This window comes from Zeugodacus cucurbitae, chromosome 5 (assembly GCF_028554725.1).
Source record: "Zeugodacus cucurbitae isolate PBARC_wt_2022May chromosome 5, idZeuCucr1.2, whole genome shotgun sequence".
NCBI classification, from domain to species: Eukaryota; Metazoa; Arthropoda; class Insecta; order Diptera; family Tephritidae; genus Zeugodacus; species Zeugodacus cucurbitae.
This window is the reverse complement of record NC_071670.1, coordinates 3,249,528-3,273,576: the sequence shown is the minus strand read 5'-3', so window position 1 is coordinate 3,273,576 and position 24,049 is coordinate 3,249,528. Positions and strand designations below refer to the sequence as shown.

The following is a 24,049-nucleotide window of genomic DNA, read 5'->3' as shown; positions in this document are numbered from 1 at the left end:
CCGAGGCATGTCGCATATGTCGAATTTGGTGAATGAAAGGGATTAAAGAAGGCAGGAAATTGTGGGTGGTTGGTACCGCGGAGAACGGGGAGGTGTGTTGATATAGTAGCTTGTAGACAAATAATTGCTGAACCAGAATTTTTTGTGGCAAAACTTTCTTGCTTGGTTTATCTAACTATCTCCTTTCTTATAACTTGATATCTCCCGGCCCGTAAGTGGTCTTACAGTAACGATTTCAACAGATTGCAAGAACTAAACTTCAAAAGACCACTGTATTTCTTTCACTGAAAGTAAGATGAACCGATTCCCGACCAACTATATCTACTACATATGGAAGTACGTAAATTGGCTTATCCAGTGTATTTCTCCAAAAATTTCGAGACAAATATTATTTGTACTGAGCTCTTCTTCACCGGATCCCCCTACTTGCCATTTGAAATTGTGCCAGGAAACCGTCCATGTACCGAAAAGCTCATCCAATTCTCGAGACTTTGGACTAAGTTTTTATAAAACCTTCTACATAGATTCCGTAGCAAAGACCGTGAGTCCGGACCAACCTTCTAAAGCTTCATTCATCGCTCAAGAAGTTGAAGTCATAGCGACATTTGTAGAGAATTTCGCCTGCGATTTGGACCAATGAGACTTTTAGCCACATGGGGTCTTTGTACCTGGATCAAATAAATACTAAATAAAAACCTGTGTAGACTGCGCTGTAAATGGTAGTCCAGACCATAGGTTCGTTCCGGCTCCGTTTGTTTTCCAAAAAAAATCTTCTGAGAACTTTTTCCTTCTTTACTTTCTGTTTCTTTCTGATTATTACCTTTGGTATCAGCATTAACTGTAAGCGCAAAACTCATTTCTGCCTTTGCAGCTCTATTTTACTTACCACAACTCACCTCAGCCCAGCCCTCGGCGGCACTTAACGCACACAACTGTGCAGTTAGTGACCGTCGACGTCAACTCAGTTTCTGCGTCTGCGTAATTTTGTTGTTTGTTTGCCGAAACAGCGGAACGACGTGAGCAAAACAAAATTGGCAGCCGGCTTTTCGAGCGCCCTACCACAAGCACACACAACTCCAAAGCGAACTCAACACCACAGCGCTGCTTGTTTTTTTTATTGCTATGGCGTTTTTATGGGTCTTCTTTACACTTTGTGTTGATGGCTTTGCAGCGCCACCCAGCTGTGTGTGGTTTACATTTCGGTTTCTCATTAAATACAACTTTCGGTTTATCGCTTAAGCAAATCTCTAGTTTGCCGCCATTTAAAGCAAGAAGTTGGCAATAACAAATGGTTCTTAACGAAGCCGCGCACTGCCAAGTCTCAGCAGCCACAAACTTGTTAAGCCATAAGTTCATAAGCACCGAAACACGCAAGCTTGTATCCGTGGATGTGCGCTTCACGGCCATGCGCTGAGGCGTAAAAGTGTGAAATTACAAATTTGTGAATTACGAGCTTTCGTGGGTGGCGACAGCGCCTGAAGTAGCTCGCCTTGATTGTACTCGGCCAAATTCACATAAGTTTAGACATAGTATCTCTTCGATATTAAGCATTTCTAATGCGATTAAAAAGTTTGAATATGTCACGCTCCGCGGCTACTAGGCCGACTGGTAGGCTCGTTGACTGCTCATCAGCACAGATACTATGCTCACTAAACCCCATTAAGCCACCGCATGGTCCGACCTGCTTGACCGGCTTTGCTTAGCGGCGGCTAACTTGACACGCAGTATCTTCCGTCTTCGCTCTTTTGTCCACAGTCGTTGCAGACAATCTGTACGCTTGGCTGCTTTGGCGCCACACTGATAACAAACCGCCAAACCACAATTGCCTTTGAGTCGGCCTCGCAGTCGTTGTCGTCGCCAAGTCTAACTGCCACTTTTTGTGCGCCTCCCTCTGTCAAGTGCGCGCCGCGGCACTTTCTCGCTTTAGTAAATTGTCCACTCGTCTTGCCGTACTGGCCACCACGCCATGCCTCGCCACACAGCCACGGGCGACGCCGCGCCACATTTGCTGCTACACATCGTTGGCTCAGTCACAGTGACTTTATTAAGATTTACGACTGCTTTCGCAATTTCACTCCAAATGACCAGGCGCGCTATGCGCACCGACTATGCGTGGTATGTGCGGTCTTATGTGTGTTACCATTGAACGTTTTTTTTTTTGCGTGCGTCTTCTATTCGTATTCATCTAATCGCACGCATGAGAGATAATGGTGTCAAGAGGAAAGACAAATTGTTTTGTAGCTTCAAGTGTGTGATGAGATTTCTTTGTGGAATGAGACAGGTATGTGTCGTATTAGCTGTAGATCACTAGAAGATGCGCGGTGCTGGGGTTTAGACTACTGGAAAGGTGACAGTTGTATACGGTAAGCTTATAAATGGACAGTTCTGGGTTAAAACTGACATTCATAACTTTTTAGCCGTCAAGTTCGAGGAAAAAAGCTCTAATCGACTCAAAGCAGAGATGTTACGAAAATACTCAACAAGTTCTTCGAATAGCTTCCTCTCGTTGGAAAAGTTTTGTGAGGAAATCATATACTTTTATCACTTTACTTTACTGACTAAAATCAGCAATTTTGGTCTTGAAATTTTCCACTTGGTGCTAAAGAGAGTATAACTACCGTATTTTTTTGTAAAATAGGGGGATATATAAGTCCAGCACCGTTTAGTAAGAATATATAAAAGAATATGAATTGGGTTATGGCCTTCTTGTGGGGGATGGGTCCTAGTTTTTAAAATCAAAACGTTAGATACGAAAATTCTTTTAAGAAAAAATTTTCGATAACCGATTAAAAAATTAATTGAAAAAAATAAAAATAAAAAATGATTAAAAAAATTAATTAAAAAAAAATATAAATTAAAAAACAAAAGGAAAAGAAAAATAATAGAAAAAGAAAAATACAAAGAAACATTTAATAAATTTTTAAGAAAATAATAAACAAATAAAGAATATAAAAAACAATATTAAACAACAGAATATATAGATTTTAATTAAAAAAAATAAAAAATGAATTTATAAAAAAATATATTTTTTATATTTAAATATTTTTTTTTACATTTTTTAGTTGTTTTATTATTTTAATTTATTTAATTTTTCATTAAAAAATATATTTTTAAATATTTAAATTTTTTTCTGTTTCTTACATTCCTTATTTATTTTATTATTTTAATTTAATTTATTTGAATTTATTTATTTTTTCATTAAAAAAAATATGTTTTTAATTTATTAATTTTTTTGTGTAATAAATGAATTTTTATTTTTTTTCTTTAATTTTGAAACACTTCTTTTGTATTTCTTTTCTTTAAAATAATTATTTTCATTATTATAAATTTTAATAATTTTTCTGTGTGTACTATAATTAAAAAAAAAATATTTCTTAAATGTAATTTTGACATTTTTCTTTGTAATAATTTTTATACATTTTTTATCTAAAATTTTTTATTTCACAATTTTTATTTTACATTCATACCAGAAGCACTACACACATGTTTTTACTTTTTTATTGTTATTGCTGTTTTTTTTTTCTTCTCACCAAACTCACAGCTTCCATATTTTATCCTTTCTACGAATAGTTTTCTCGTTTTTGCATTCCATTGCCATCAAATATGGTCAATATTACTTTTTATGGAATGCCAAACAACTTGCCCACTTCGCCTAAACGGCAACATCAATTGCTACTGTCGCCAGTTTCACTGCGACGGCATGCAACATTTGTTGCAAACGCATACGAGCGGGCCTTCGAAGCGCCGCCAATTCCTCTAAGCCGTGTGTGTTTCTTTTTTGTTTCTATTTTCACTTTTCTCATATTTGCTATTGAAATGCCGCACAGCAACCGTTAGTCGGTGAGCTGCACTGATGCAATTTTAGTAAAAAAAAAAAAGATTTGCGCCAAACCGGATTTGCAGCTTTTCACTCCGCTTCGATGCGTTATTTTTACTTTATTTAAGATTTTTCTGTTCCATTTGAAATTTTTTTTTTATAAAATATTTTTTATTTTTTTATTAAATATTTTTTTAAATTTAAAAAAATTTTTTTTTATTAAAAATTTTTTTTTTATTTTTATTTTTGACTTTTCGCCTGAAGTCCAGTAAAAACCATGTATGTTTGTCCAAACATATGGTCGCTTGTATATTCACGTGTACATAGCAGGTGTATGGCAAGCAAATAGCCATCGCCTGACAGCTGCTGTCCACTCAGCGCTTTGTCATTGCTGCGCTTATCACCTCAAGCATTCTTGTCCATATGCGCATAGTTTTCTTGTTGTTGTTGTTGTTTTACTAACATTTGTTACATTCTTGCGTGTTTTTGTTCTTTTTGTGTTATTTCTTTCTTCTCCTTTTCGTGCGCAATTCAATTTCAATTGCGAAGTCAAGCCGCTTTGACTCAGCCGCCGCAGCGCACAACTCCCAGTTGACTTTGCTTGGACTCATCTGAAGCTTTTCATATTCTTCGATTTTTTTTTTTATTTTTGCTCTTTGAACTTCTTGTTAGTTTTTTTTTGTCTTCTAAGAAATTATCACCTTTTTCATATTTCACTTGCATCTGCTATCCTGTTTCATTTCTCTCTTTCCAATTTTCTCTTTTTGACACTTAAAGTGTCTGCAAATCTGCATTACATTTCTTTGTTTGATTGATGACATTTGCCTTCTGGCGCTGCTCTCGCTCAGCTGCTAATACTGATGACTACTGTCTAACGGTAATTCTGTAATTTTTCTATTTGGAATATTTTTCATACCTTTTGTTTACAGTTTACACGTCGCCCTTTTCTACTTATCTCTTTTAAAAACGAATTTTAATTCTGTTGACCTCACAGTGTTGCATTTGAGGTCAAATAATCATTAAAATTATTGAGTAAAAAATTATTTAAAATTTATTTTTGTTAAGAACACCCACTGCCTCCGGTCAGACTCTCTGGAGTCAAATTTAGATAGATGTAAGGAGTGAGAGAGGCGAAGAGAGATTTATTAGTGAGAAGTCTGATTTTTTACCCACTCTCCGTTCTTGATCCACTAACTTTTATCATAGGGGTATATAGTCTAACTCCATTATTGTATAGAGATTTTCTTATTCAAGCGAGAATTTGAAATTAATGGTATTATGCATTGGTTCGTGAAGGAAATTTTAAAATATCTTCTTAACTGAAAATCAATTTAAAAAAAGTAATTTTACAAAAACAAAAAAAAATTTCAAACGATAAAAATTTCTTTCGACTTATATTGTGTTATTTCGAAAATTAAAGTTTTTGTAAATTCGATGTTTTTTTTTGAAAATTGAATATTTTTATTATTTAAAAAAAAAATTAAAAAATTGAAATAGGCGTTGATTATTTTTATGATAAACAAATTAGCAAGAAGAATTTTTTTTATTAAAAAAAATAATTATTATTCTGGTGAAATATGTAGAAAATGTGAGAAAATGTGAGAAAATGTTTTATTGTGAATTAATAAATTTTTTCCGCGCTTACCCACACCTACACGAAGTTTTCATGAGCGGTTGATGCTCTCACACACCGCTACACTTTGCGCTCTACAACTGTCGCTCTCCAACGTATTCTACTCTAACCTTACACCCGGATTCTAAAAACACAGCGTTCTGCCAAACATTTAGTACTCGCTAAAACCTACTTAAGTGCAGCTGTAAAACCAACAGGAATGTTTAAGCTACGCGCCAGCACAACGCACCGCGCCAAAGTCTTCTCATGCGCTTTCCTGCTGCTAATCGGTTGTAGTCTGCCCACTTACACCAGCGCCGCCAATATACTTTGCTTTTTTCAAACCTTCTCAGCAACAACGCTTTATATGCACAGTCAGATCGCCGAGCTGCTCGCATGGTCTGGCCACAATGTGACGGTCATCGGTACGATACCGAATATGTTGCCGGCCGCGCGGTATCGCTACATACAAATCAAATTCCCCAAGCGGCACTTGGAGTTGCTGAGCCCATTTCAAAGGGGCAATCGCACGGTATACTGGGAATTCATTGTGATGTTCGGCAATACGTTGCTGCTGTCCGATTTGGCGTTTTCGCAACCCCTGATGCAGAAATGGATGAAAAACGCCAAGGAGGATGATTTTGATCTTCTGATTTTCGGTTATTTCCTAAACGATTTCCAAATGGGGCTTGCCTCACTATACAAATGTCCAATAATCATTTCGGCCACGACGGCGCCAACATTTTGGCTCAATCGTTTGGTGGGCAATCCGGCGGAGAGTAGTTATGTGCCCTCGGCGCTAACGCCATACTCACAGCCAATGGATTTTTGGAACAGTTGGTGGAACTTTTGGATCGTACTGTTGGAGCGCACTTACTTCTCGCGCGTTATGGAGCAAGAAAACGATGAATTTTTTTGGTGAGTCGGTGGTGTAAATAAGATAAAGCCAAATGTAGCTATTGCAAAGGAGCGTTCGTACCTATGCACTCAGTTACTGTCAATTACACAGAACTTTATCTCTCTCTCTGCGTACTCTTTGAACGGACAACGCGGTATTTCAACGCGCGCTTGACGCTTGAGCTGACTATAACTGTCGAAGCTCTCTTCCTGTAACTGTATTCCATAAGAACTCGGTATGGTTTGCTTTAGTTTGCGCGTTATTTCGTTTCAACTGTGACTGCAGAACGCGCGGTATATTTTATACATATTTTCGATACTCAAGTCGGTCGCTACAGAAATGCACACGCGTCTCTTATACTGCCAGCTCGGTCTACTGCTGACTGTGCTGCTCCTCCGTGGCGGCAACGCGTTCCAACCCTATAGGGAGAGTGTTCATGGACGAATCTTATGCATCTTTGCGACACACAATTCGGAAGCGTTTCGCTATCACATGCGTTTGGCGCTTTTACTCGCGCGGTCTCATGATGTCACGGTCGCTGGAGTCTTGCCGCTGCCGAAAGCCTATGAAAATAACAATTTCAAATACGTGCACATTGTAACCGGATATGAACATATACATTATGGATCGTCCAATCGGTTTATAAAATTGTACAATCAGTGGCAGCAGTACGCCGAACTGAGCCCATATTTCGAACATTTTCTGGACGGCCATCCGCCAGGCCAATACGATTTAGTAATACTATCGTACTACTACAACACTAGACATTTGCTGTTGGCCGGCTGCTACAAGGTGCCCATCATATTGACCACCGAAACGCGTCCCTCGTTCGTAACCAACTGGGAGGTGGGCAATCCGCGCGAGGAGGGCTACATGCCATCAGAATTTGCTGAGAGCCGACTGCTACCGCAATCGTATCTGCGACGTTTAATACACCTTATTATCGATAAGTTCATTGAGTGGTTATTCGGCGGTGGCATAGCAGTTTTCCACCGTTTACACAAGAATACGACGTACGTTTTCGTGCGGCTTCGCTAACATTTGGTCGTTAATTTTTTCAATTAAAAACAGTTTTCATGTTGCACTCTTCTGCATTTCAGCTTGCACTTCAACTGCCAGAATATCAGAATGTGGGATGTGCGTCGTAATATCACGCTGATCTTCACCAATCACCATTTCTCACAGGGTCCCGTGCGGCCGAATGTGCCGGCAATGGTGGAGATTGGTGGCATACAGATACCGGAATATCGGGTCCCCTTGCAGCCGCACATAGCCGATCATATAAACAAAGCTCAAAATGGTGTCATCTATATTAATCTCGGCAAGAGTGTCAACTGCACTGAACTGCCCAAAGCGCTGCTCGATTCACTGCACGATGTGCTCGTCGAAACACAAATGCATGTGCTGTGGCGTTGGACTCATTGCACGAAACCGCGCCAGTCCTCGCGAATACTTTACACCAAGTGGATGCCACAGAACGATATATTGGCACTGAAGAGTGTGAAACTCTTCATAACACACGGCAGCATGTCCAGCCTCGGTGAGGGTCAATATTATGCTGTTCCCATGCTTGGCATCACCTACTTAAGCGAACACGTAGGTAACGTCGAGTATTTAGTACAATTCCGGTTTGCTCAACGTATTGACGCCTACAGAACCAATGTAAATGAAATTCGTCGCAAGATCTTCGATATACTCAATGATCCGTCGTATAAGGAGCGCATGGTCCTCTACTCGCGCATTTATCGCGATCGTCAGTTGACGCCGCGTGAAACTGTACTCTATTGGGTGAACTATGTGCTGCGCTATCAGGGCACGCCACATATGCGTTCGCCGGCCGCCGAAATGACGCAACTACAAATGCTCGGTCTGGATTTGGTTATTTTTACTGTGTCCAGCTTAATACTGATCTGGAAGTTCCGCGGTTTCATATGGCGTTGCATAACCGGTCGTATGATGGCTAATATTCGTAAACTTTTATATAAATACGTGTTCGTAAAAGATTACGAAATTGTGATCGAGCGTTACTCGAACATACGGTACGATGAGGCGGTGGTAGATGCGGCGCGTGAGTGTCAGATACGTCCTCAGGCCACCAGAGATCCGGATGTACCGCGTGTGGTGCCGGTGAAGGCGCCACGTCAGCGGAAAGGTAGCGGACGACGCAGACGTTAAATGTAGTAGGTCGTGAAGAATGGACTTTGACGCACTAAAAGAGGTCTAGACGTATGCGTAGAATGGTTAGTGGTGCAAAAATGACGGACGAAAAAACGAAAATTTTATTGTTCTATATAAAAAAACAGTCAAGTGATAAAAGTTTATGCGTAGACGCAAAAATCGGAAAAAAAGTTATCTCATGATAAAAATTTTGAAACGAAATGGTATAAGGATGCTACAAACAAGAAAATCAGCAAAATAATCGAAGAAAAAATATTTAAATTTAATATTTATTTTTTGCAGAGTGAAAATAAACGTTATTTGTGTTGTTTTATGTAAAAAAAAATCGTGCAATAGAATTCTGTTCAATTGTTTTTTTTTATTGTATGAAATGTTTTTTAAATTTTTTTGTTTGTTAATTGTTAAAAAAGATTGTAAAAATATATATTTTTTAACAATTTTTTATATTATGTAATTTTAGATTTTATGAAATTGTAAATTGATTTTTGCTTCCAATAAAGACTACGAACGAACTATGGACAGACGAACATACACGTTGTCGTTTCATTCACTACTGATCCTCAAGTCTCGAGTTGATCTTGTCGTAAACCAGTCATGTCTAATCAACAGTCAGGTACTGTGTCCTAATTGGTTGCCACTTCAATATAAAGAGTTCAGAGTTAGATTTTATACAGTTGACTTTCTCAGTTCGATGTGATGTGATCTTGCTAACAGTAGCTTCATATAAAGAGCGAGGGTGTTATCCCTTCCTAAAAACTGAGGATTGAAAGGAATTGAATTGATTTTATATGATCTGACAGCATCAAAGCAATCTGCCTGGTTCTATATAAACCGCTCCTAGTTTGACAATTAATTGTGGACATTAGACTTTGGAGTGATCTTGTAGTTCTATATAAGAAGTGTTGGCACCTTGCCTGGGAAACGCCAAGGTGGCAATCACTTTCTCAGATCGATGTGATGTGATATGATAAACCTAATGTGATCTTGCTAGCATTAACTTCATATAAAGAGAGCTGACAAACCAATCTTCCTTACAACTAATGTGAATTGATTTGATGTGATCTGGCGACATCGAGTTAGTCTTCCTGCCCTCAACAGGCTTCAAGACTTTATAAACCGCTTCTAGTTTTTATTCAAGTGAAAATCACTTATCGATATTTGAAAACTTTGAAATTATCTTGGAAGCTCTCGCTCTATACTCGTATAAGAAGTGCAGCCACCTTGGGTAGCATGAAGGAGACTAGTATGAGTTGATCTAACGCATATACAGGTGACTTTCTCTAATCGATGTGATCTGATAAACAGGAGGTGATCTTGTCAGCAGTTATCTAGAGCTGTCCTCTCATTTCCCGCCACACTTATATGAATTGATTTGATGTGGTTTGAAGAGGTGATATTTATAAGTAATATTTTACCAGCACCTGATTTATATTTGAGTGACTATCAGTGATCGATATGATGTGATTTGAGTACTTTGAAGTGATCTTGTAGCCCACTAATTATATATAAGAAATGCACGCACCTTCTTTGTGTAACACTCAGTTCACATTTATAAGTGGATGCCACTTTATCGGAGACATGATTGCGTCGAATATGATGTGATCATAAAACTATGAAGTGATCTTGTAAGCCATTAACTCTATATATGAGGCACCTTGCCAGGGAAACGCCAAAGTGACAACAATTAGGGGATGATGAGACATGACTGAGTTAGAGCTTATAAGGTGACTTTCTTAGATCGATATAATGTGATCGGATAAACGTGGGATAAACGCAGAGCAGACACTTTTCATGCATAACGCAAATGGATGTGTGACAACTATAGACGATGTGATGTGATCTGAGACATGATCGAGATAGAGCTTATATATAATATGTGATCTTGCAGCCAGCATTGTAAAAAGAGCACAGCCAGCAGGTGTGGGTAACAGCTTCATGTTCATGTGATGTGATGTTGTTTCGAAAGTTGATTTGATGTGATTTTATGAGCGGTGTTAAATCTTTTAGTACAAGAAATCTTGTGTCTTCTATTTTTATACTTTTTACTGAACTTCACTGTATTGTTTTTTATTAATTATATTTATTTTACTTTCTGCTACCAGCAGGCATGGGATCAATGCGTGAGAAATATATAAGAATATTTAATTAAAATGTAAATACTTCACGTTTCCAAAACAGAGAAGCGCTGCTTGTTAACAATTCAGAAAACAAAAGAAAGAAATTAAAGTTTAGCGTTATGCAAATAATTTCGCGAACTACAAGTGCTGAGTTTGAGCGGCAATCAATAAATTTGGAAATTGTGAAACAGAAAAATGTGAAGAGAAGGACAAAATGTTTAATAGGAAATTGTTGGAAAAATGTGATGAAAACATCTTGGAAAATTAAGAAAACAGTATGAAAATTTTGAATTAAAGGACTCTTCAAAAGTAACAATTTTTTATTGAAAAATAATCTATATAGATCGTATTAATTTTTTGAAAATGGAGTGTTTACAAATATTTCCGCCTGAAGAAAATTTAAAATAATGTATATATATATATTTCAAATATTTTTTAAATCAATTGCTAATTAATTTTAATTATATTTTTTGAATTATTTAATAATATTTTTTTATTAATTTTATTTTCTATTGATTTTATTTTTTTCATAAAAACACATTTTTTGCGGATGAAAAGTCTTTCCATTACTTTACAAAACAAAAAAATTATAAAAATTTTATTTTTTTCTTGATTTAATTTTTTTTTTCACTATTTTTATTATTATTATTTTTTTTTTAATATATAAATTTTTAATTGAATTACATTTCTTTTTTTCAAAAATTTTTTTAAATTTTTATATTATTTTATCATTTATTTTTAATTATTATTTTTTTTACTTTAAATTTTCAGAAAAATTATTTTTTTTTTCGCATATAAAGTCTTTCCATTACTCTCTCGAAAGCAACTATAAGCCACACAAATTTTATTGTTCCTGTCGCATTCGGCATTTCACTTAGTCTACGCCACTTATCACTTCACGCGGTATCTCTTACACGCCATTAGCTGGACCGGACTGCAGCGGTAGTCACTATGTTTGTTGTTGTAAATACGATTTAACGAGTATTCGCTTCAACTGCTGTCGTTTTTACCGCTCATTAAATACAAATTACGGCGCAACTGTGCATTTGTGCAACAAAACTTAGATAACTGTAGTATAACTGTACATTTAACTGTACTTATTTACAAATTCACTTACAAGCTTGTTTATTTCCCATTTATTGCACTCCAACCTCCGCCGCTGCTTCCAACTCATTCTCATTTTAATATTATTTTTTCTTTAATTTTTTTCCTTGTTTGCTTGCAGGCTGTTTATCACACCGTTCTTGTACGACAAATGCAATTAAAAGTAAGGCGAAAATGCAATAAGTCAAGCAAAGTTTTGCACGGCACTCGGCACTTGGCACCCGACGACAAAATATGCACCCTCAGCATACAGAGAAGACACACTCAGAAGCGCCGCAAGAGGCAAAAAGGTGATTATGAGTGCTGAAGCAGCAGAAGCAGTTTCGAAGAAAGAACTGACTAATTTGGCAAAAAACTACTTCATTAACACTACAACTGACTGCTAACTGCATAAAGTGTTGCAAGTTGATTTATGTGACTATGAATTGGTGTACACGAGTCTTAATGAGTGCAGCAAGTCGGGTGAGGAAGTATTTATGGATGTCGAGCCGGAAAAACATGTGAGTCAATTTCTTATTCTTTATTTAAAGTGGTTTGATTTGAACCTTATAAAAATATTTCTAATTTTTTTGAACTTAATATAATTTAAAACTTTATAAGTGAGGTTATAATCGCCCATATCTAAAAAAAGCCATATTCAAGACCAAAATAAGGTTTCGGTATTCGTTAGACCTGATTCTATTACTGCTCGGATAGGTCTTCATCAGTTTTTCCTTTCGGAACTTTTTACCAAAAAAGACTAAATTTAGAGAGAGAGTCACAAATCTTTCCCTTAAGTTTTTTTTTTCAAGAAACCCGCTAGATTTGACTTTAAAACCCATATGAGTACGACAACTGGGTCGAAATAATGCTTCGCTATTCGTTAGACTCGATTTGATTAGTGTTCGGATAGGTATTCACCACTTTGCTTTAGTAGAAGTCGCCAAAACTACGAATCTTCGAATCTACGAATCGAAGAATTTCAAATTTAGAGAAAGACTATAAAGCTTTCCCTAAAGGACTTATTCTAAGAACCTCACATTTAAAATCTATATGAGTACAAAAACTAGGACTTGCACAAAGATTGAAACCAGGCTGGACTGCTGTATTGCTCGATCTAGATTCCGCTGAAATCAGTACAGTTCTTTATTGGATTAACTCCAGTATTATCTCAAAATAGACTACTTAATCGCAAGACTTAGCATATAACCGACTAAAAATCCAGCTTCAATAAAGGTTTACGTCGTATATAAGCTTCGCGGTTGGCAAGCTTAGTCGTCGTTGTAGTTCGGCCTTTATTCCTTGCCTAACGGTATTTCTAACTCAATAAAACTCGCTGCCCCGTAATAAATATTTTCATTGATCTTTGAGAAACTCATACTACAAAGCTGGATTCTACTAACCTTATTATTAACCCAAACGATTACCCTCCTCCCGCCCAACCGACGCGTGGGGCGCAGTCCGCATACGAGCGGAATTTGCCGAGTCTAGAAAGGCAAGAGATTTTTAAGCGTCCGGTTCTCAAACTGCTCAGCTACAGAAAGAAACATTTCAACAGCTGAGATTTAAAAATTTATAAAAACAAAAAGTTAAAAATTTCTGAATATTATTTATTAAGAGAAGACAAAATAGTTTTTTTGATGCTAAATATTGAGTCAGATGGATCAAATGTGCTGGAATGCGAATTAAAATCATGACATATTCGGCAGAATGGTTCATTTAACTCAAAATTTGTTCTAGAAGATTTTAGAAATAATGGTCTAAACTGCCTGGATGAACGCAATGGGACATTAAACTTAATATCAGACAAAAGGAATGAACTACAAACTAAACCATTCAGAAGTTTTACTAGAAAAATTATACCTAGCATTTCTCTGCGACTAGTGAGTGTGGGAAGATTTATAAGTTTTAAACGACTAGTATACGGGGGAAGATTCAATCTTGAATCCCAATGTAAGTGGCCTAAAGCAAAAAGTAAAAATTGTTTTTGAACGGACTCAAGCTTATCAGAATGGGATTGATAGCTAGGATTCCATACCACAGAACCATACTCCAATATAGGCCTTACCAATGTTGTAAAAAGAATTTTAGTAATATACGGATCACTAAATTCTTTAGACCAACGTTTAACAAAGCTAAGAGCACCTTTAGCTTTTAAGACAATTGAATTTACATGAGAATTAAAATTTAGTTTAGGGTCCATATTAACTCCTAAATCAACAAAGCTAAAAACTTGCTCTAAACTGAAGTTATTTATTACATAGGGGGAAAGATCAACAGTTCTACGGGAAAAGCACATCGTTTTACATTTTTTAAGATTCAGTGGCATATCATTTTTGTGACACCAAGTAACTAAATTATTTAAATCCGATTGCAACTCAGTCCTTTCGTTATGAGAAGTATATGATTTAAAAAGTTTTACATCATCCGCATATAATAAAATTTCTGAAAACTTAATTACTGAAGGTATATCATTGATGAACAACAAGAACAGAATCGGGCCGAGATGACTACCCTGTGGAACCCCTGAAGTGACACTAATTGAATCGGATAAAGTATTATTAAATAAAACTTGTTGTTTTCTGTTAGTAAGATATGAGGATACCCATTCAAGAAGTCTTGGTTGAAAACCAAGAAGATTCAGTTTTTGCAAAAGAATTGAGTGGTTTACTCTATCGAATGCTTTACTAAAGTCTGTATATATAACATCAGTATTCTTATTATCCCTAAAACCCATTGACACATGGTTTACAAATTCAAGCAAGTTAGTTACTGTAGATTTCCCTTTACAAAATCCATGCTGAGAGAATGAAATTAAAGGAGAGATTAAGAAAGTTATTTGGTCAGTGACAATAGCTTCAAAAAGTTTGGGTATAGCTGACATTTTAGCTATCCCCCTATAGTTCTCAACAGATGATCTAACTCCACTTTTATGCAAAGGTAATATAAAAGAGTTTTTCCACATTGACGGAAAAATACCTTGTTTAAGAGATAGGTTAAAAAGCTTAGTTAAGGGCAGATAGATATATTTTGCGCAATTTTTAAGAAAGCTTGAGGGAATCATATCAGGGCCATATTTAAACGAATCTTTTAACGTAACTAAATAATTTAAGACATCTGTTTCAGAAATAATTGGTGTATTAATTACAGTACTCGGACATAACACTTGATGATATGGCACATTCATAGGGTAGTTTGAACAATAATTGGATTTGAAGAATTCTGCAAACATATTAGAAATAATATAATTGTCACATGACATTGTTGATTTATATTTCATCGCGGACGGAAAATTTGAAATCCTGCGTTTGGAGTTAACGAAACCATAAAACAATTTCGGATTACGAATAATATTATTTTTTACTTTGATTATGTAGTTTTTATAACATTTTTTGTTAAGTTCCTCAAACTGACGACGCAATTTAGAATATTTTAAATAGTCAACAAGAGCTCCAGTTCTTTTATAAAGTTTAAAAGCACGAGCTTTTTTATTTTTTAATTTACATAGCTCATTCGAATACCACAAATTTGAACTTTTTCTTTTGATAATAAAACATTTCGGAACAAATCTTTCAAAAATATTAAAAATTGTTTCATTAAAATGTGATACATTTAATTCAATATTACCACTATAATCAGGCCAAGTCAATTTAGAAAGTTCACAATTAATCTTTTTGAAGTTAGCTTTCGCAAAGTTGAACCGAGAACAAAGGTCCTGTTTGTTGCATACAAGTAATTCGTCTATGATTTCGATATTAATTTCCAAGGCAGGGTGATAAGAGTAAGTAGTCAAAATTCAATCGTCTTAAAGAACAAACCAAACTCCTGATAATTTTCCATACTTTCATAACTTTATAACTTTTCTGGTGCTCCTTAAACATCCGTTCTACTTCGGCCGTTAGCAGCCTCGCCATTCGCTAGAACATTTGTACACAACCATCTATCAACACGTCCTTCGTGGCCTTCAGTGCAACGACGCAAGTGAATCCGATGTACGTGACCGGAAGCGATGAGGCCATTTGGCCGCTAATACACAGTCTCAATACTCGAGAAAAAAGGAAAGAAGAAAGTGCTAAAAAACTGAGTGTTGCTGATGTGCTGGGACCGATATCTCACCAGCCGTCGGAGCAGCAACGGCGCCGACAGTCGAAACCGCCGGACACGTTTGAATGCGAAAATGAGAATTTGTCTGGCACAGCTGCTGTTGCAACTCAACACGAAAAGTTGTATGCCCAGCGGAGCACAAGTCAGCGGAGCTGGTCAAATCGAGATGGCTTAGAGCCTAAACACAGAATGCAAGAGAGTACGAGTGTTGAAGAGGAATGCCAAGAAATAACATTACACAGACAGTGCGGGGAATTATATGTTAGCTGTAGACATCAAAGCGCTTACCGACTTTTATTACTGTCCAAAAGTTAGCCATCATCGCAGAGCTGCTGAAATAATGCGTATAAAGCAAGCTTTTGGTATCATAGCTTGTGCTGATTAGGAATTGAAGTCCAGCAAGACTCGGAATTTGGTCGGAACAACCAATGTTGTTAGGATTACTGCGGAATCTCACAATGCATCTGTGTAGGTCCCATAGTCTCCTTTACATTTCATGTTTGTACACATTTTCATTACGAGACTGCATTTAAGGTAGCTCTTCCAACTTTTTTTTTAAGACAGACGCTCCTTAAGTAGATTTGCTTCACACTTTGACTTTAACAGTATCTGTTTTATCACACAATAACATAATAGATACTTCTCAACCGGTCGCCCGTAGCACTGAATGACTTCTCTTCGAACTAAAGTAGCTGGAACCATCATGTATATAATAAAAACTTCATACTTGTAAATAATCCGAAAAAATCTAACCACGTTGAGGTCTAAACACTTTCCTTTACCTGAGCTTCCGAGTTTCCGATAATGACTACGACTATATGTGAGTTCGGATCCAAGAGATTGGTATAATATATAAATATCATACCTTTGACATATCAAAATAGTCTTCACTGAGAAAGGAGTTCGTTATAGTTTAAATTTAAATGATTCCTCAGCTCGTCGGGTTTAAACTATTAGGCACGTTCTTACACAGTTTCAACAAACTGAGTGGTTTCTGCTTGCACTCCGTAGGTTTGAAAAACATATGGCTTGGTCTTATGGGACTTCGTGAGATCGAAACCCAAGAAATAACAGATACTAAGTTATACTTAACCTCAAATGGATCTTTGGGCTCAAAAGACACAGATAACCAAAACTGCTTGGATACCGCACGTTTGAAAGTCATATGGGTCGGACTCATAGTGATCGAAATCTCCACTCGGTTTCTACAAATAATTTCTGTACTCAATTTCTATCGGAAAACCAAGGACTAACAAACACTAAGTTATCCTTTACCTCCCCGCATAATAGGGTTCAAAAGCGACAAAGAACTAATAAACGAGCAAAAAAGAAACTTAAAGAAAACAAAATCACGTAAAACCCGGCAAAGTGCAATAAAACTGACGACAACAAAACAAAAAGCCGTGAACAAATGTCGTTGTAAACTCGTTTTAAGTGTGAAATTTATAGGCGGACAGCGTGATTTTTTGAAGACGACGTACAACACGTTTAGTGCAGGCTGCAGCGAAACGCGCCGCGAAACTATTGTGATTTTACAGTTACGAGTATATGGGCGTACGTTTTTTGCACTTTCACTCACGTCCATCGCTGGCGCGTAAATTGCTTTGTCGTCCGTCGTCGTTGACACTCGCGCCGCTCAGCAACCGCTTAATGCAATTAATTTCGCTTGTTGCCTACATCGAGGCGCATAGCAACGCCATAAACCAGGCCAGAGCGAAGGCTCACTGATTTGCCGAAAATCGCACACAGATTTGCTACAAATCGAGGCGCTTGTTACACAGCTAACGGTGTGAATTTATTTGTGACATTTATTGTAGTTGTAGTTCGGTTGTATTTACCGGATTCGTGTGTTGTTGTTGTGCTTTTGTTTTTGTTGTTTTCAGCTTCATTTCGATTTTGTTTATGGCGTTGGCGTATGCGGGCAATTAATTTTTACGCAACATAATTTTGGGTAGCCAACGCATCTAATGAAAAGTGCAAAGCTGCCGGTAGCATGTGCACCGAAATGCAACTCTGCGTTCCATACAAGCATTGCATACATTAAGGCGCACTGCATTTTGGTTATTGAATGATGGTTGAGTACTGAGAATTCGTCTCAAAATACTTTTTGGTAGTTTGTGGTTTAGGGTTTTGAAAGTATAAGCTTCGGGATCACGAAATAATTAATGTATTTGCCGACTAAGGCTCAAAATTTCCAGATTTTTGATACGAACGGATTTCGGTTTTGGATTTAGGCATTTCGGGACCTCGAAAAATTTCGAGAGTAGTAACAAAACTCTATTTTTAGGCTTTTCTTATATATTTACAGTTGTTAATTGAGGTTCTGGGGTTTTGGGTTTTGAATTAGTTAATGTATTTTCATACACAGATATAGAATTTAATAATTTTGTTGTCAGTTTGGATTTATGCATTTCGGGACCCCGAAATTTTTCGGAATTAATTAGAAAACTATATTTTTCGACTGTTTACATATTCTTGCTGTTAAAACTATACATAAATGCATCTTTTCAAATCCCCGAGTTACCTAAAATGAGGCTTAGCAAGGAAATTCAGAACCCGGAACCCTATTAAGATGCACCTTAGTGGATCTATATCGAAATCACTTTTTACATCTGCTGTTGTAAATATGTATGCGTCTCATCACTCTGCCAAACGAGGTGTAAACTTAAATGACTTCAATACTGCGGGTTATGCTGTTGTGGTCAATGTTGGCGGTGTTGTTGGCTGGCAGAGTTTCGAAAATTTTTAATTGGTTGCAAAAAAATGGGTGTTAATTGTAGTTGTTGCGCTTTTTTTCTGTTCAAATTTCAACAAAATACTCCGAACTCTCCAACTGTGCTCACCACGGTCCGCTGCTTTCCTCTATCACCAGATACCACTCCGTCTTTTCGCTGCCTCCATTTCTCTCAGCGCTCAGTCCCAGACTCACACACACTGCCGCCTCCGTCCATCACCTCCGTCCGTGTCAATGGCACTCATAAGAATCCTTCGCCGACAATCCACAGCCACTTGTCGACTTGGTAGCTTCATCAGCCCCGTCTTCTTCTTTTTCTTCAACTTCGGCTTTTTCGACAGCTTAACGGTCAGCTGCTTCGTAAAGTGGTCAACAGCGTGATTTCAATGAAAATTTTTAATTTTTTGCTGTTGCTCTTGCTCTTGCTGTTTGGTTTTTGTTTCTATTTTTCAAGCAAGTTTACGAATTCCCAAATTGGCCAGCCATCATAACGGTCAAAGTGGCCAAAGTGACTGAAAGTGGCGCAAGAGCTTGTGAGTGCAGTTGAGTTTTGAGCTTCTTGTTATGGCTGCTTGTGGCAGCAGCGAAGCGTTTTGTACCATCAAGCGCAACGTCATCTTCACTGGCGTCTGTGGCAAATTAATGAAGGCAACAAGGGTCACTTAAAAGACGTACGCATCGGTTGCTCGCAATGAACGCACAGTGGGAGGCTTTCTGCGAATAGTGGTCGGAAGAAAAAATGAAAATAAAGTAGGTGATGTCAGAATCCTTAATGCGATATACCAAGTTCTCTGATCCTTGACAACACGGTTTTGTGGTTGACGGTGTGAAAAACAGCTTTAGTAATAAGGGATGTTGGAAGTCGCTGCCTTTAATGTATGTATGTGATTGGCGTTGCAACCGTTTAGCCGGTTATAGCCGAATCGACGATAGTGCGCCACCTGTCTCTCTCCTTCGCAGTTCGGCGCCAGTTGGAGATCCCAAGTGTAACCAGGTCGCTCTCCACCTGGTCCCTCCAACGGAGTGGAGGCCTTCCCCTTCCTCGGCTTCCTCCGGCGGGTACTGCATCGAACACTTTCAGGGCTGGAGTGTTTTCGTCCATTCGGACAACATGACCTAGCCAGCGTAGCCGTTGTCTTTTTATTCGCTGAACTATGTCAATGTCGTCGTATAACTCGTACAGCTCATCGTTCCATCGTCTGCGGTATTCGCCGTTGCCAATGTTCTGAGGACCATAAATCTTGCGCAAAATTTTCCTCTCGAAAACTCCTAGTGTCGTCTCATCTGATGTTGACATCGTCCAAGCTTCTGCACCGTAAAGCAGGACGGGAATGATAAGCGACTTGTAGAGCTTGATTTTGGTTCGTCGAGAGAGGACTTTACTGTTCAATTGCCTACTCAGTCCAAAGTAGCACCTGTTGGCAAGAGTTATTCTGCGCTGGATTTCGAGGCTGACATTGTTCGTGTTGTTGATGCTGGTTCCCAGGTATACGAAATTATCTACGACCTCGAAGTTATGACTGTCAACAGTGACGTGGGAGCCAAGACGCGAATGCGCCGACTGTTTGTTTGATGACAGGAGATATTTCGTCTTGTCCTCATTCACCACCAGACCCATTCGCTTCGCCTCCTTATCCATGCGGGAAAAAGCAGAACAAACGGCGCGGTTGTTGCTTCCGATGATATCAATATCATCGGCGTACGCCAGGAGCTGTACACTCTTGTAGAAGATTGTACCTTCTCGGTTTAGCTCTGCAGCTCTTATAATTTTTTCCAGCATCAGGTTAAAGAAGTCGCACGATAGTGAGTCACCTTGTCTGAAACCTCGTTTGGTATCGAACGGCTCGGAGAGGTCCTTCCCAATCATGACGGAGCTTTTGGTGTTGCTCAACGTCAATTTACACAGCCGTATTAGTTTTGCGGGGATACCAAATTCAGACATCGCGGCGTAAAGGCAACTCCTTTTCGTGCTGTCGAAAGCAGCTTTAAAATCGACAAAAAGGTGGTGTGTGTCGATCCTCTTTTCTCGGGTCTTTTCGAAGATTTGGCGCATGGTGAATATCTGGTCAGTTGTCGATTTTCCAGGTCTAAAGCCACACTGATAAGGTCCAATCAGTTTGTTGACGGTGGGCTTTAGTCTTTCACACAATACGCTCGATAGAACCTTGTATGCGATATTTAGGAGGCTGATCCCACGGTAATTGGCGCAGATTGTGGGATCTCCCTTTTTATGGATTGGGCAGAGCACACTGAGATTCCAATCGTCAGGCATGCTTTCTTCCGACCATATTCTGCAAAGAAGCTGATGCATGCACCTTATCAGTTCTTCGCCGCCGTATTTGAATAGTTCTGCCGGTAATCTATCGGCCCCCGCTGCTTTGTTGTTCTTCAAGCGGGTAATTGCTATTCGCTGCCTTTAAACCCTAAATTATTATCAGACGAGACTAGAGACTAGACTAGAAGATAAGGATGGTATCCGTCCATCTATAAACTGTTTGAAATCCGGAAGTTGGAATAAAAATGAAGACCTGCTGTCACTTTTTCAATCACCTGCGCAAAGTCATCAGTTAGATCTCCGGAGAAACTGGTGAATCTGATCTTCGAGGATCAATGGAGAAGCTTCCAAGTTTCCATTATCGGTGTGAGAATATTTCTTCAAGATTCAATGTCTGTGCTAACGGCTGAATTTAGCTTAGTTCTGTTAAATATACAAATCCATCTACGTCTGTGCCGAATATTGAGGTGCATGGTCAAGATAATAGTTGAACCCCATATGAACCTTAGAAAAGATCAATCCTCGAGAAGATACTTACTTACCGTCGAATTCTAGAAAACAAATTACTGTATCTCACCGCCGTAGTAGGACCCAAAAAAACCCTTGAGTGGCTCTGTAAAATAACTAACTAATACATGCAGCTCTGTCAGAATGAGAAAGAGCTCATACAAAGCATTTAAATCTGATGAAGAGGAAAGGTCTTCAATTCAATATAAGCTTCCCAGCAGGAAGAGGCTGAAATCCTGACTCGACCTAAATCCGGATGTCTCTCTGGCCGTCCGTCCGTCTGTGCAAGCTGTAACTTGAGTAAAAATTAAGATATCTTGGTGAAACTTGGCACACTTGTTTCTTGGCACCATAGAAAGGTTGCTTGCTTGAGCAAAATCGGCCCACTACCACGCCCACAAAATGGCGAAAACCGAAAACACTTAAAGTGCCATAACTAAGCCATAAATAAAGCTATGGAAATAAAATTTGGTATGAAGGATCGCACTATGAAGGGGCATAAACCAAACTTTCTGCAGTCAGTTCTTTTACGTACCCCACTACACACCATGAAATTAGTTGAAATCGGATAATAACCACGCCCACCTCCCATACAAAGGTTAGGTTGAAAATTACTAAAAGTGAGTTAACTCAGTAACGAAAAACGCCAGAAACACTAAATTTCACATAAGAAATGGCAGATAGAAGCACTCAAATTACAAATTTACAAAATGGAAAATGGGCGTGGCATCGCCCACTTATGGGTGAAAAACCATATCTCAGGAACTACTCAACCGATTTCAATGAAACTTGGTTTGTAATAGTTTCCATACATCCCAATGTTATGTTGTGAAAATAGGCCAAATCGGTTCACAACCACGCCTACTTCCTATATACCAGAACTTTGAAGACAATCTGAATCGTTTACTTTACAATATATAAAGTAAGCACTAGTGAAGATATCGGTGCAGAACTTTGCACTAATACTATGTTTATAGTGTGGCAGCCCCATTCTAAAAATCGCCGAAATCGGACCATAGGTTTTCAAGGCCCCATTAATCGAACATAAGGGCCTCGGTGCTTCTAACCTAATATTATGGTTTCCAACTTTCAATGGACTTTATACCATATATATGAAGTATATCTGGGTCAAATATAAAATTGCGAGAGTATAAAATGTTCGGTCACAACCGACTTTAGCCCTTCCTTACTTGTTTTATTTTGATTTTAATTTTTTTATTTTTTATTTATTTTATTCGGACTTGTCAACAAAATTTTATATATGTCTTATTTCTTAGTCACTAATTTATTATTAGTTAATTTATTAATATTCATTTAAAAATTCAAAAAAAGATCTATCTAGTATCTTCTAAAAACAGCCCACTGTGCGCCTGTTTATATTTATTTTTATTACATTCAAGTCCGAACTTTAAAACTGTAATCCGCAAGCCAAGTAAATAATAATTTTGTATTTCTCTTTTTACTCACCCGCATTTAAAGCCTCCATACTATAGTGAAAACAACAGTAGCAAAAATTTTATTCTGTAAAAAAAAATCAATTCGCCGCCATCATAATTTGTAGTCTTTTGAAACTCCTACGTTATCACGGCGCCATCTTGTGTGGCAATTGTTATTGAAGTGCTTAGCCATATGAAGTCATATGAAAGGATACAAAAGGTTTTAGTTTTGTTTGATTTTAAATGTTGCAATTTATTTTCTCTTTTAGTGCTTTTCAATCTTAGAAATATACAAAGTGTAATTTAATTTAATTTTTTTTCATTCTTAGTTGATCCTGAGTAAAGCTGGTTCACTTAACTGATGTAGTAATGTGTGTTAAGCCATTTCGTAGACGAAAATAAATAAAGTTGCGGCACCCTTTCAGATCATCTACATTGCAGCAGGTATTTAAGACCAAGAAATTGCGAAAAAAGTAAAATTTTTTTTTTAAATTTTTAATATTTATTTATTTTATTTATAATAACAAAAAAATATTCTTTAAAATTAATTTCTAATTCCTTTAAAATATTTTATGTTAATATAATCCATTTTTAGTAATTAAAAATGTTATTTTTCAATTCACAGAATGCCCCAGCAATGTCATCAACATAGTCCTAAACGCATGTAACAGATCCCTCACGAATCCTACAGCTAGCGTTCGATCAACAGAGCCCATCCAGCCTCAACAAAAATTTAGAGTTCGCCACTAAAACTTGCCAAAAAGCAGCAGACGCACAGAAATAGCAGGAGGAGGAATACTGTACTGTTAACGCATTGTTCTTGTGAAGACAATGTAGTATTAGCTGATAGTATGCAGTTAGTAGTAGCATATCACCTATGATGCAGTACAATGTAAAAGAAATGCAGCGGATTTTACCAAAAAATTATTCAATTACATTTATTATTTTAATTAAAATATTTATTGCATTATTTTTATAAATTTTTTACTGCTTTTACTATTTAAAATTCTAATAATTATAAAAATATACTCTACAATGCGAATACGAATAGAAATGGCACAAATATTCTTTGTTTTTATTTGTTTAGGTTTTATTGAAATATTAAATTTTACAGCGACTTATACATCCTTAAATATTAAATAAATTATTAAAAATACTTTTAGAAAATTATATCCATCAATTTCCCAGCATTTGTTTGCTTAAAATCGTTAATTTTCTACAAATATTCAATCGCGTGCATGCGCCTGCAATGTCGTTAACATAGCTGTAAACAGCATGCAACACATCC

At 37.4% G+C, this 24,049-nt stretch overlaps 1 protein-coding gene and 1 long non-coding RNA gene across 3 annotated transcripts; both read left to right on the top strand.

The window, feature by feature from the left end:
• The first annotated feature begins 5,577 nt into the window (after positions 1-5,577).
• Positions 5,578-9,036, top strand: LOC105208684 (UDP-glycosyltransferase UGT5). Of its 2 annotated transcripts, none has more exons than XM_011178673.3 (2): positions 5,578-6,347; positions 7,428-9,036. In XM_011178673.3, the coding sequence occupies exons 1-2, from the start codon at positions 5,650-5,652 to the stop codon at positions 8,500-8,502; spliced, it is 1,773 nt and encodes a 590-aa protein (XP_011176975.2). In that variant the 5' UTR covers positions 5,578-5,649; the 3' UTR covers positions 8,503-9,036. The 2 variants fall into 2 exon arrangements, with proteins under 2 accessions (XP_011176975.2, XP_011176976.2); XM_011178674.3 differs by lacking the exon at positions 5,578-6,347 and adding an exon at positions 6,464-7,340.
• Positions 9,037-22,791: 13,755 nt separating this feature from the next.
• Positions 22,792-23,788, top strand: LOC114803562 (uncharacterized). The gene is made up of 3 exons (XR_003752044.2): positions 22,792-22,981; positions 23,091-23,234; positions 23,387-23,788. It is a non-coding gene; the product is annotated as an uncharacterized LOC114803562 (long non-coding RNA).
• The last annotated feature ends 261 nt before the right edge of the window (positions 23,789-24,049 follow it).